General features: G+C 42.0%; 1 protein-coding gene across 1 annotated transcript in view; it reads right to left on the reverse strand.

The window, feature by feature from the left end:
* Positions 1-695: 695 nt before the first annotated feature.
* PTPRJ (protein tyrosine phosphatase, receptor type, J) overlaps positions 696-14105 on the reverse strand; it is a 59896-nt gene continuing 46486 nt past the window's right edge. Inside the window, exons 13-24 of the mRNA XM_006896759.1 lie at positions 13852-13976; positions 13369-13456; positions 11664-11705; positions 10926-10934; positions 10745-10832; positions 9552-9642; positions 9271-9344; positions 9026-9160; positions 4574-4693; positions 3686-3846; positions 3113-3248; positions 696-854 (exon numbers count right to left, since the gene is read on the reverse strand). Coding sequence (XP_006896821.1) covers positions 696-854; positions 3113-3248; positions 3686-3846; positions 4574-4693; positions 9026-9160; positions 9271-9344; positions 9552-9642; positions 10745-10832; positions 10926-10934; positions 11664-11705; positions 13369-13456; positions 13852-13976 — 1228 coding nt within the window. The remainder of the gene's footprint in view (positions 855-3112; positions 3249-3685; positions 3847-4573; positions 4694-9025; positions 9161-9270; positions 9345-9551; positions 9643-10744; positions 10833-10925; positions 10935-11663; positions 11706-13368; positions 13457-13851; positions 13977-14105) is intronic.

Genomic DNA, 14105 nt, shown 5'->3' on the forward strand with positions numbered 1-14105 from the left:
GTGAAGAGACCTCCTCAAAGCAAACAAGAACAGGAATGTTACCGAGGAGGCAGAGCCTTGGATGCTAAACTACTTTTTAAATATTCAGTATATTCCAATCATGAGATTCAATACAAAAATAGAGATATCTACTGAGTTTGCCCGTGGAAGCATAATTCAGAAAAGGCACATGTTCAAATAGAAAACTCAAGTGGAAGGGGGACCACGTGCCCCTCGCTCCACGAGAATCAGCCACAAGTATGTACTTGCCATCAGCTAGGTTGCAAGATACAGTAGGTAAAAATAGACCTCTGATACTTAAAATATATTCAACCCAACACAATCCTGGCTTTACCATGTGAATCATATAAAATAGTCTTTTTAAAAAAGAACCTATTTTGGAAAAGGAGAAAAAAAAAGTATAGCTCATTTTTCCTAGTTTCCCATCATTCTTAAAGGGGGGGGAAATTTAATTCATCCCATTGGTAATCAGGAACACAGGTCATCGGCTCCCTGCCCATCCACAGACCCTGCTAGCCCTGACCTCTCAACTGTCACCTCATGTACGTGCAGCTTCACGCCCTCAAAATTAGTTGGAACAAAACAGAACAAAGATTTAAGATCACAGACAAATGAGAACACGTCAATAGCAGGGCATTTTCCTTGGCTGTGGGCGTTGACGCTCTGTGTAACTCCAGCGAGGTTTTCCTTTGGAATCAAGCTATGTAACCATTGGTCTTGCCAAACACAGGCGCTGGGGCCATGTTTTCATAGATTGTCATGGCAGTTGTGTTCTGGTAAATGAGGTCGACCTTGGAGTCCCTCTGCGATCTGATAATATCCAGCACACACTGATTGAGGAAAACATACTGGTCCTGACGGAACAAGGAAAGAGAATACAAAGGAAAATTCAAGTGAGTTCCCTAAAGAGGTTGAGAAACACCCCCATTAACCCGGTGGCTGTCCAATCAATGCAAATCTATAGAAACTAAGTTAAAACCATGATCAAACCCACTGCTGCTGAGATGCTCACTCATGTCGAGATGCTGACTCAAGGTCACCATCCAACAGGTTCGCAAAGCTGAAAATCTTTCTCTTTCTCCCACAGACCAGCTGGTGGATTTGAACTGCCAAGCTTTCTGTTAGCAAACTGACAGATTATGTTCTATGCTGTAGAACTGCCCATATGGTTTCATTCCAAAGCTGTGATTCTTCAGAAAAAGTAGACTGTCACATCTCTATCCCAAGGAATGGGTGGTGGGTTCAAACCACTGATCTTTTGGTTAGCAGCCGAATTCTCAGTTACTCCACCACCAAGACTTCTCTGAGAAACACTACTATGTATTATTATAGCACGGGCGGGGGGGAGAAAGACAACCTTTCTTCTGACCAATGAAGGAAGTGAACACTTTCCACCATAACCATACATTTCCTCCACCACCCCACCACCCCAGAGAATGCACTCAGGCCTCTAGAACTTTCTATTCTAGACTCAAAACCACTGTACAGATTCAGAGAGTTCTAAAGAAGTACAGGGGTAGCAGCTGGGTACAAACTTACTATTTTGCTCTCAACTTGATCAAGGCAGACTGAACCCCTACACCTTTGTGAAAAGCTGTTCTACAATCTAGCTTGTCGCAAACACGGCTCATCAGGGGGATTCCCGGGAAGGCCAAGTGCAATGGCTTTACCCAAATGACAGTGTGGACAGTGAGCATGCATTCTGCATTTCCTCCGCTGTGGCTGTTCCACACCAATAGAACATTCAAGCTGGTTGAGAACATGATTAGTGCTTAAAGCGCCATTACTGTTTTGTCAGGTGACATGGTTAGTGGTCGATACATCTGTTTCATTAACTTGTTTTGAGGATGATTAGAACTTAAAAGATGGCACTAGAGACCAGTTTGAAAGTCAACAGGAGCTGGTTCTACAGAAGCTGAAGCTGTTGGCTGGGACAGGGGAGCTGTAAAGTGGAATGTTGATTCGCTAAGGGAAGAGAGGTGATTGTGATAAGGCCTTCTATTTAAAAGCCCAGAAGGGTAGACAGCATGGCACTGGAAACCAGTTTGAGCTACACTGGCCTAGTGGACAGAAAGTTATGCTACCAAACCCAATGTGGGTAATTTTAATCTGCAGCCCTCAGGCCTGGTTTAAATTGTTTTTTGTCAAGCATTCTTCTAGGTGGTATAGCACTGGTCTGTCCACTTGCTGTACAGAGGTAACTCATAGTCGCTGTGATGCTGAACACTGTGACACTGATGTGTCAAATGTGATCATGGCTACCCATGGTGGACAGTATTTGGTGGAGCTCCCCAATTAAAACAAGCTTGGAAGCAGGAGTGGCGTCCACTTCTGAAATGGCTTGCCTCCAGAAACTATGAACAGTGCTCAGGCCTTTCATTCATAGGGTCACGGCACTTAACAACAACAACAGAACTTAAAAACAGAAAGTGACAACGCCAATCCTGGAAGTCTAAACTAGAAAATCAAAGTTCAGAGGGGTGCTAAAATCCAGTCAGCCGGTGGCTGAAGTTCAAGGATCCTGATAGTATCGCGGATTGTTGCTCCTTTACGGACAGCACTATTACTACATCCCTGAGTGCTGGTGGTGATGCCGGCTGCCTCCAATCAGCCCTAACCCAGGGACCCTTCATGCACAATTGGACGAAACCCTGCACACCCTCTGCCAGCTCAATGGGCTTCGGACTGGACTGCATTTGTTCACAGGATTTTCACTGGCTGATTTTCAGAGCTTGCCAGGCTTTCTTCCAACTCTTAGTGGGGAAGTTCTGCTGAAATCTGAAATCTGAAATTTGGCATCACACCTACGTAAAAGCCTTCCCTGTCAGATGGATCGTGGCTGTGCATGAAGGTACACTGGCCAAGAAGGGAACCTAATCTCACACGTGAACAGGGAGGATTCTACCACTGAGCCCCGAGTATCTCTTATGCATATGATAATTCTGTTTGAAGTCAATTCAGGGTTTCTAAAATCCATTCCATGTTACCTCACAGTCAAGAGCCAGAAAGGTCTGGAAAGGTAAAACGCTTCAGCACACGCATGTGAAAGGACGCAAGCTTTGGGGAATGGGTGGGAAGGAGGGACTGATCACTGGACCCAGATCTGGCTCACCTCCGTTTGCACCATTAAAGGCCTGTGCATTCGAAGGTCATACACAATCCCATACACATCCACAGTGTTCTCATTTTCCATCTGGTAGATGAGACGATCAATGGCAATGAACGTGCCTGTCCGTCCAACCCCAGCGCTGAAAGACAGGAAATAAGCAGGTCAAGTGGGGTGCATCTATCCCCTCACTTTCCCCTGTGCAGATATATTATCTCCCTTTGTAAACCAGCTACAGCAGATTGTGGGCTCCTCTCCTGCATGGAAGGGGAGAATTCTACCACTGAGCCACCGCTGCCCCCTCCTTTATCTGCATCTTTCTTATATTTGTAAATGCCTATTCAATTCCCTTATTCCTTGTTCTTCTAGCATGCCAATGTCATTGTGTTGCTGGGTACCAGAGTCAGAAGCGACCCATGGCTGACCCTCCAGCAGGTTTTCAGAGGCAATTAATCGCACAGGAGGAGACTGTCCGTCCTTCTCCTGTAACACGCCCATAAATATATTTACATTATTTCTTACATGTTCAATCTGTCACTTCAAAACAACATACACACACATTGAGTGTCATTTGCACACCTGCAATGCACCAGAATAGGTGACTCCGGGGGACTCTGCTTCATGTAGTCACGAACCAGGTACCGGAAGTTGATGAGCAGGTCAGTGGTGTCAGGCACGCCGTGGTCTGGCCAGGAGGTAAAATGGAACTGTCGCAGAGGGTGACTCTCGCTTGTCTGGATCTACAGGCCAAGGAGAGAGATTTCAGTCAGAACAAAGGACTGCCTGACACATCACAACAAGTGAAGTCAAGAAGGAGCTCACTGCTGAACTGCACATGAGCAATGAAAGGAAGCTGAACGACTCCACGGTGGAGTATACGTGGGCTGCGTGCCCATCATAAGATACACAACACCAGTGCCCTGAAACGGGCCATGACTTTGTGGCCCTGTTTCTATTGTTTCTATATTCAAACACTCTTAGAAAAAGAAGATTAAAGACAACTCCCCACATACACAGCCTGACTTCCTAGAATGCCTACATCATTTACCTGGCTTATTTCAGTAACTTCTAAGGAGAAAGATGGCCATATGCCCATAACTGGAAATCCACTTAATGGCACTGTTACCATCAACTCCCCCCACAAGCAAAGGGCCATTTCTGATGCCACACGGCTCACCAGTGTGCTCACCAAGGGCCGTGGTTTGTAATGAGAAGTCTGTGGGCATGTCAGCTGGAAGTGGACAGTAAGAAAAACCCCAAGTCAAGCCATGTTCATAAACCTAAAGGTTGGAAGTTCAAACCGACCTAGTGACGACCTAGAAGCAAAGGCCTGGGGACCTGCTTCCCATAGGCAGTGAACACCCCAGGAACACAGGTCCACTCTGTGATACACAGGGGTCACTGGGAGTCAGAACTCTATCAATGACCACTACCAACATAAAGGATTAAGCCAGCTTGGCTTCTTACGTTTTTGACTGTGAAATCTCTAATGGTCCATTCTGGAAGGATGATTTCTGATGCCATTGCCACAGTTATGTCCCCATAGTCCTGAATCTTCTTGGAGGGCCAGTATTCTTCACATTTGGTCTAGAAGAAAATTATAATTTTATAGAGATAGATAGGCCGTGCAATCTACCCTACTCTAACATGTCACGAAATGGGCTAAATATTGAAAAACCGGTCTCAGTCAGCCCCTTGTTGGTGGTGCTCTTGTGTTAGGTGCCATCGAATCAGTTCCAACTCAAAACAATCTCACGTCCAACAGCACAAAACACCATCTGGGTCCTGTGCCAGCCTTACAACCATTGGTTTTGGGTGTTTTGGGGGATTTTGTTTATTTGGGTTTTTTGTATTTTTGGTTTTTTGAGGGGTTTTTTTCTTCTTTATACTTTGTTGTCGTTTAATTATTATTATTATTATTATTATTATTTACTAGTTTCTTTCTAAAACTCAAATACATTATTATATGTGAGCCATTGCATTATCTGTCTTGGCAAGTTGGCAAGAGTTCTCTTGCATGTTGGCCTTTTCCAGGGCTGGCCCCTCCAGATAACATGTCCAAAGTATGTGAGAAAAAAGTCTCACCACCCACACTTCTAAGGGACATTCTGGCTATACTTCTTCCTTAAAAAATGTGTCTGTTCATGAGCTAGTCAACCGTCCTTAACAATGCGCTTCAAAGGCATCAATTCCTCTTTAGTCTTCCTTAGCCATCACCTAATTTGCATGTACATACAAGGGGACTGGAGGTACACAAGATAGCACTCCGTGTGTGATCCTTAGAACCGTTAGAGTTTTGATTTATAATGCTTGGTAACTTTCTTTAAAACTAAGAGATTGTGAGATTAATCAGAACTGGCTTTGACAAGCACTGTGGCAATTGGACAATTAAAACAGACATTGGGGGGGGAAGAAGAACGAACTGGGGAGGAGGGTGGAGAAAACAGCGCAACAATGAATGAATGAAAACCCAAAATCTCTGTAAATGTTCATTAAAACTAATAAAATTTAATAATTAAAAAAAAAACCTAAGAGATTTGTGTTTGTTGTCATGTACTGTCAAGTACTGGCCCAAAGCTGACCCTCCAGCAGGTTTTCAGAGGCAATTAATCACACAGGAGGAGACTGAGCATCCTTTTCCCACAGAGCTGCTGGTGGAGTCAAACTACGTACTCATGGATTGTAGTGCAACTTCTTGCTACTAGGCCACCAGAGCTCCCTACGAGATTTTATAACTAAAAAAAACTATTTCTAGTTTTCTGGAAAAATCAGATCTGACAACTCTGGGCCCAGATTTCTACATGGACACCAATTTAGATTTAATCCAGGGCAGCTGCCCCATCATGTGGAACCAGGGCCTTGCTGCCAGGGCCGTGACTCCACAACCGTTAGCTCACTGACTCACAATCCCAAGCAAATGGGAGAAGCAAGAACCTCTCAGTACTGCAAGACACACACTCACCACAATCAGGCCCATGAAACCGTCAGTAAAGGGGCTCGAACTACGCCACGCTGGAGGCTCTGATTCCATAAATCAGCACTCAAGTGTGAATAGAAATTTAAAAGGCTAAGTTTTTTGTTGCACTCTCAGAATATCTTAACTCTTATTTGGCAACTGACCTTTAAAAATCACTTTAAAAAAATCAGAGATCCTAACTTTTTAGGGTAGGCTGTCTTATTGCGGTGTTTTCAAACCTCAGTGATTACCTGACTCAGCTGTGAGGTTTGTTTTATTTCGGCAGGGAGAAAAAGGCAACAAGGAATGAATGGAAATCCAAAGTCTTTGTTAACATTCATTAAAATTAATAGTAAAAGAATATACATGAAAATGATAAAAACAACATTGGTATTACTTGAGGTCAAAATCTTAAGATTTCATGTTATAATCTATGTAAGAAATTGTACTCCATTTCTAATTTTAGTATTTCTCTATATATAATAATACTTATCTATTTGTTTTGTGTATTTACATAATGTCAATATTTTGTTTAAAATGTCTAGGTTTTTTTAAGATATATTTTTTGCACTTCAGTTTCAAGTCTCTTAGCCAAAATAAAACAATTTTACTTTAAAAAAAGAAAAACAAAAAACAAGTGGCAAGAAGCTGCACTGCAATCCCAGAGGTCAACGGTTCAAATCCACCAGATGCTCTGCCGGGAAAGGAGGGACAATCTCCTCCTGTACCAGTCAGATCCGATTTGACGGTACGTGTACACACACACACACACACACACACTAAAATAATAATAAAAAAATTTAAAAAAAAAAAACAATGCCTGGACTCCACCTGCAGAGGTTCTGACACTGGCCCACTCATCTGCATTTTGTAAATGGGCCCCATTTCTGGACCACTATTTCAGGAAAAAACCTCGTAAGAACTTAAGTTCATCGCCAGCTCAGATTCCTGTTGACTGGATTCTTGGTCTTACTCCTCGGAGCTTTAGCTTCCCCGTCTGCAGGATAGTTCCTCACAGTGTTTTAGCACTTCCTCTCTTTCCACTTGGCGTCAGCAACAACCACATCCATGCTGACTTAAGACAAACTGGTGGCCCATCTAAGTGGATCTTTGTGTCTTCTATGTATTTCAACATGTCATTTTCATTTGTTTAACAGACAATTATTTGTTTCTTCCATGTTTTCAACAGCACCATAAAGCTGATTTGCATTCAAAAAGCAATTGAAAGAATTTTCAATGTTCAATATTTCCATTTCAAATTTTGTAAATAAACTAGTTGTTGTTGCTGTTGTTGTTATGTTGTTATGTGTTGTCAAGTCTCACAGCGGTCCTATTTACAAGAGCCCTAAATCCTGCTCTATCCTGTGCCAACCTCACTGTCTCTGGCACACCCACTCCCATTGTCCCAAACTAGTAGAAGATAAAAAAAATTTTTTTAAAAAGCAATTCCCTTTATTTTTCTAATAGCTTCCTTTCCCAAAGCCCAAAAGGAATCCAGAACCTCATTCCTCTGTGTTGCAAAAGCCACACAAAGACGGGCACCATCTTTTATTGTTGTTGTTGCTAGGAGGCACGACTCACAGTGACCCAATATACAATAGCTCAGAATACATCAGGATCCTGATCCTGCAGCATCCCCACAGTCCAGGCTGGGTGTCCACCCGCTGCTGAAGTTATCCTTCGCTGTTATCTCCTTCTTATGTAGCCACTGGCACAGGCATGCACTTGGGTCTCTACAACACCTGCTCAGTGGAGGGGAATTAGAGAACATTATAGGAAAGGATGCCTGCCAGGTGCTCATCATCACCTAGGGGAAGGGTGGGACGGAGGCCAACACCATCAGCACTTCCTGGGGATTGCCACCAATGCAATTCTCAGTCTCCGTGCCAGACCCTCTGGATTAGAGGCTTTGGGAAGGTGAAACCACTCTCTATGTCATTCTAGCGCATACTGAAATTTGTGAACTGCTGGTTTAAAGAAGGGACACACCTATTCCATTCCTTAAGTAATGAGCTTGCATGGGGAGGGGAGGAACACCAAGCAACTTTGGGTCCCATTCTGCAGGCACAAAATTCTCAAAATCAGCACATGTTTTTCAATTCTCCTTTCATTCATTTACGGAAACGTGGAAATTGACTAGGAAAGTTGATGGAAATGGTAGGTGATCACAGAGGCAGAAGAGGTGGCTGAAATTTAACTGGGGGTGAGCCATAGATTTCTATGAAATTCAAACATCACCAGGTTGGTTCCATTTCTTCCATCACAGATGAAGCAGCTGGGGACTTAGACACAAAAGGAGCTTGTGTGTGCTCAGACCACAAAAAGGGATGGAGCTGGATCGTGAGATACGTTTTCTTCCTCTAAACCTGGAAGGTTTTTCCACTGTGCTCACTTAACTCTTGTTAAAAAACTCCAACTGCAGCAATTTCTTGAGTAGAGAGATTGCTATTTGCCCACACAAAAAGAGGACACATAGTAGACATTTTTAAACAGAAAAAAATACAGATAGCAGAGAAGTTTCTAAGAACAGAAATGCAAATGCTGACAAAGTGCCTTCCCTCTATTTTCATAATAAGTTTGTTTTCCCAAAGCCCAAAAGGAATACAGAACTCCATCCCTCTGTGTTGCAAAAGCACAGGGAGGAGGGAGCTCTGGTGGCCTAGTGGCAAGAAGCTGCACTGCAATCCCAGAGGTATGTGGTTTGAATCCACCAGATGCTCTGCTGGAGAAAGAGGGGCAATCTCTCCTGTACACTCAGATCCAATTTGACGGTACAGACACACAAAATAATAAAAATAATTAAATAAAAATGGCAAGAAGCTTCACTGCAATACCAGAAAAGCACAGGGAAGGCAATGTGGGTTTTTGGTTTTGTTTTGTTTTGGGGTTTTGTTTGGTTTTTTTTGTGTTGTTTTTTTTTTTTTGATAGATAAAAGACGACGACATAGGTTTAGGATACTTACCCTTCCTTGTTCAACACATTTGGTCAACATAATGATGGCATATACATTTTTCTCCCAAACCATACGCCAAAAATCTTTCAAAGTGTTGGGCAAAGGTCCCTGTGTGGCAATAAAATCCCTCTTGGAATGGTAGCCCTAAATATGGAAAGCAGTACGTATTAGTCCAAAAAAACCATAAACCAAGTGGATCTCTGAAAATTTTACGATAACACATCAATGCTGCAGAGGAACCTGCCCCCACTTACAGGCATGTAGTTTGCATTGATGTAGTCATCGGTTGATTGGGTCTGAACTGAAAGTTTGACTCGGGAAATGTCATCTGTAACATCAAGAGAAATGAAACTCATCAGAAGCAAACATTTTAGGAAAGTTGCCCACGTGAAAAATAAAAGAAGTATAAAAATGTTAATACCAGGCTTCCGTTATCACTTGACATTCTATAGACCTGACTGCATATTCCCTCCTTACTTCTAGAGATGCAATCATTATGGAAGAAAAGGAAGATGATACAGATAAAAGAACTTACAGGGAAGAACATTGTTGTAGCGGTTCTTTCCTCTGTTCTCAGCCAGTTCGGCTGCATATTTAGGCTGACTAATGCCAACCAGCTTCAGGTCCTAGAGACAAAAGCAGCAAGTTGTTTATTTAGTCTTTAGATATTATTTACTGAGCACAGGATGTGACAGAACAAATGAAATGCAGAAGTTAAAAGAAATAAAATCAGTGCAGAGGCTTAAGGTCACAGTTTTACTGAATATTCTGTTGGTTGGCCCTAATACGTATTCTGATGAGTTTGTTCAACCTCCAAGTTCATTGTGTGGTTCCTTGGATCTTAAAACACTCAGTGCTACATCAAAGGGACAATAATTGGTCACTGGGAACATCAGAGGGAAAAGTGGATTAAAAATCAGTGGAAGGTATATATTATATATATATAACTGCATAAATTCTCCTTTACCATGAGCCTAGAATTGGAAGGGAGGCAACTACCAAACAGAATTTCATATTCTTGTCAAGTCCAGAATTTCTGAAGCCACTGAAGCTTGATGATCCCTTGTTATTACCCTGGGGACATCTTTAAACCCTGAATCAAAACTATCCTTGAAGTCATCTTTGAATCAAATAACAGCTTATCCTAATCAGAAGAGGGTTTCTAGCTTTTGACCTTCAGAATCATGAGAGGGTAAACGTCTGTTGTTTTAATCACTAGATTTGTGGTAGTTTGTTACAGCCGCCATAGGAAACTAATACAAAGGGGTAAGCAGCACTGTAGCAAAGACAAAGATGTCACAGCAGGGCAGCAGGGCAGTCCGTGTAGGAAAAGAATGCATAGCCGATTCTGATCAGGGTCATTCCAGGCTGGCTAGGGGAAGAGTACATGATGCACTGAAAAGCAGGAAAGGGCTAGGAATACCTCCTCCAGGGCTTCATGGACTCCTCATGGGTCAAAACCAATGACACAGCCATCTAGCCCTGAGCCCCAAAGAGCCCTGGCATACTGCCAGCTCATATGCTGCTCTCGCAGTTAGATGTTGGGTCAGAACCAACCTGACAGAAACTGAAACCAACCTCCATCACTAGAATCATAACAGACATGCTCACCTTCCCCTTATGCAAAACTTCATCATTAAAAGCAAAATGGGGGGGGGGGGTTCCAACTTTCAAGAAAAACACACCATAAAGCATTTAAGAAAACAAACACAACTAATCAACACTGACCTCATATTCTTCTGCAAACCCACAGTTGGAGTCAGCTTGCTGTTTCTTAAAGTAAGCTTCAAAATTCTCTACTCTGATTAACTTGGATCTAATAAAACAGAAGATTTGGTTTTTACATTCCATTAACATTCATATTAAAATAGAAAAACTCAAGTTGTTTTAAAATTTTTTTTCTACTTACTTTTTAGGCCTTTATCATAGAAAAGAAAAAAAAAGAAAAAATTAGAAATACTGACTCAGTCATGACCCTTGAGATAACAGTAAATAGCTCCCCAAGAGAACAAAACTCAGCATATAATCTGAGGTAGGGCTGGGAGGCAGAAGAAGTCACCCTAGTATTATTTACAAAACACTGATACATAGGAGAGCCCATATCTAGATTGAACTATGTAAGCAACTGGCTTTATAATTTTAAGTTCTTCTTTTTTTGTTCTACTAGTTTATTCAGAAAATTTGAATACATTGTTCTTTAAGAACAAATTCTTTCCATTTCGCTCACCCCACCATCATCAGATCATACAACCCCATGATTAATCCCTCCTCCCCCTGCACATCCACATCCCTCTGCTTCCACCCTCTCCCACCCCTCTTGGATCCTTATACTCATTCTGATGGTTTTATACAATATAGGTTCTTCTATCTTGATAAGTCATTTACTTTTTTTTAAAAAAAAAACACCTATCAGAAAAATACACTTTTCAGTAGCATATGAAAAAAGAAATCAGCATCAGGAAAACAAATAAAATCTAAATTCTTTGCAGAATAACAAAGCAACAACTTCTAGATGACTGTGGCTGACTATGTCAATCAAGAGAAGTGATGGGGGGTGGGGAATGACAGCAAGTGCCATCAAAAATTCTCCAGTCACTGAACATATGGAGGCACTGAGTATCTTAAAATAAAACTCTCAGAGACTTACTTAATTTGAGAAAAGGACACTTCATTGTTCTTTGCATCTTTCCTGTTTGAAAGGAAAAGATCCATTAAGACAAAAAATGGAAAAGATTCATTCTGTGTTTTCCCCCTTTCACCAGCATTACACATTGCTATATATATGTAGTTTTTCTGTTTTCAATTGCTTATTTCTTTCTGCTCTGATCTTTATCATTCCCTTTCCTATGGTTGCTTAAGGCTTAGTTTGTGCTACTCATTCCAGTTTCCACATGCTGTCAAATAACTGGTCTGAGATCTTCTTTTTTCATGTACACATTTACTGCTATCAGTGTTCCTCTGAGCACTGCTTTTGCTGTATCCTATATGCTATGCCTTCACTTTCATTTGACTCTAAGAAATGTGCCATTTCTCTGTTGATTTCTTCCTTAATTCATCGATGATTTAATAACGTGTGGTTTAATTTCAGAAATAAGGGGTTCATTATATTACTACTGCTACTTTGAGGAAAAAATTTTATTAGACACAAACACAGTAAATATGTCTTGGAAAGGGTGCAACCAGAGTACTCTTGGAGGCAAGAATTAAGAGGCTTCACCTCACAAACTTCAGGCATGTTGCTAGGAAGTGCTCTTCCTGGGAGAGGGACAGGATGCTTAGAAGGGCAGAGGGTCAGCAAGGGGGAGGAAGACCCTCAACCAAGCAGACTGACATGGTGATGGCTGCAATGGGCTCTAGTGTGTCGGGACGTGTGAAAATGATGCAGGACAGGATGGAGTTCAGATCTGCTGTTCACAGGGTCGCTATGAGCCATTTTCGACTCAGTGATAACTAGCAACAACAACACTAAGAAATGTTTAAAATTTTTCATAATTAAAAAGCTGCTTTAAAAGTAGGGCACTATTTTAATCTTAATAGTGTGTCTGAGTTGCAGCTCTTTAATATGTCTGGAAGAAATGTTTCTCTTCCTTTGTGGCTTCATAGGGTTATTTTGCGTAACTGAGGTTCCTTAATATGCTTCAGAGAGCTTGAGTAAAGACTGATTTAGTGTAAAGAAAATTACTAAGGTATTCAAAAGCTTCCACAAGGAGCACTTGAACCTACAGAGGACCTGTTTAAAGAGGGGGGGAAAAACACAGCATACTGTCAGTCTCACTGAGATTATTATAGTCTAGTTTTTGGAAGTTCTGTTTTTTTCCTTCTGCTTCCCCACCCCACTTTTCAATGAAGAACTCACGGAAACTATAAATTTACAATGATTCGGCTTAAAATACTGTATTCCCTAAAAGGTTTGTGGGATGTGTGTTTTGTTTTGTTTTGTTTTTGCCTGTTGCAATGTGCAGGATCCTTTTCCAGTAACGGAAGATACACCTGAATCTACACTGAAAAGGTTACTTTTTTTAAAAAAAAAGGGGGGGGATAATACACCTATGTAAAAAATAAGAGATCCTCAACTTAAAAAAAACAGGGCAATATTATTAACATGAAGTCCCTGAGTAGTGCAAAGATAACATGTATAACTGCTAAATAAAAGGATGGTGGTTCAAGCCCAGGCAGAGACATCTCTGAAGAAAAGCCTGGTGATCAACTTGCCAAAAACTGAGCCACCGAAAACCTTACAGAGTGCAGTCCTGCTCTGACCCACAAAGGAGCCACTATGAGTCGGAACGATCATGGCAACAGCTGTTTTTTCTTTCTCAATAAGTTGAATAGAAGTAAGCAACCACAGTCACCTTTTCTTCCTCCAGAAGATGAAGCCTCCCACAGCCACAATAACCAGGGCACCAAAGATACAGCCAAACACTGCTCCACAGATGACACCTGGGGAAAGAAAGTCCAAACAGCTGGTACCTGAGGAGGGGTTTGCATAGGAAGACAGTGCCGCCCAGGATTCCGTGCACTAAACTCACAGATGCACCTGGCACATGGGCACAAGAATGACCGCACTGAAATAAATGGGCTAAACTGGATTTTTGCGGATTGTTAAGGGCAACAGAAATGTAGAGACGTGCAGTGTGGTGAGGAGCAAAGAGTGTTGTCCACAGCCTCCAGAGAGAACCAAGAACTAAGCCAAAGAAATCAAATGGCATCTCAGCTTCCAAGAGGGGGAGCTCTGCTGGGGCCCTGGGGAGAATACAGATGATGCAGGGTCCTCTGTGCACAAATTCAAGCAAAATCTCACTGAACTGCAAAGGGCACTATTGTTTTTCTCCTACCTGGATCCTGGGGCAAGAAAACGGCATCAGAATAGTTACTGAAGGTCACATAGCTGTTGGCTCCATCTATGAGGCCCCGATTTTGAGGATTAAAGGTAATATTTGTGAAGCCGGCCACACAGGCCCTGTGGAAGACAAAAGAAGGAGGTAGGAGGGAGAGGCAGCTGAGACTTGTGCAATGACCCAGCATGTAAAGATATTCTCTTAAAGATAATCTCTTTCTCTTTTTCTCTTTCTCTCTCTCTGCCCTCTCT

The sequence above is a fragment of the Elephantulus edwardii genome, unplaced genomic scaffold (assembly GCF_000299155.1).
Source record: "Elephantulus edwardii isolate Elephantulus edwardi_28Jun2011 unplaced genomic scaffold, EleEdw1.0 scaffold00189, whole genome shotgun sequence".
In the NCBI taxonomy this organism is placed as follows: domain Eukaryota; kingdom Metazoa; phylum Chordata; class Mammalia; order Macroscelidea; family Macroscelididae; genus Elephantulus; species Elephantulus edwardii.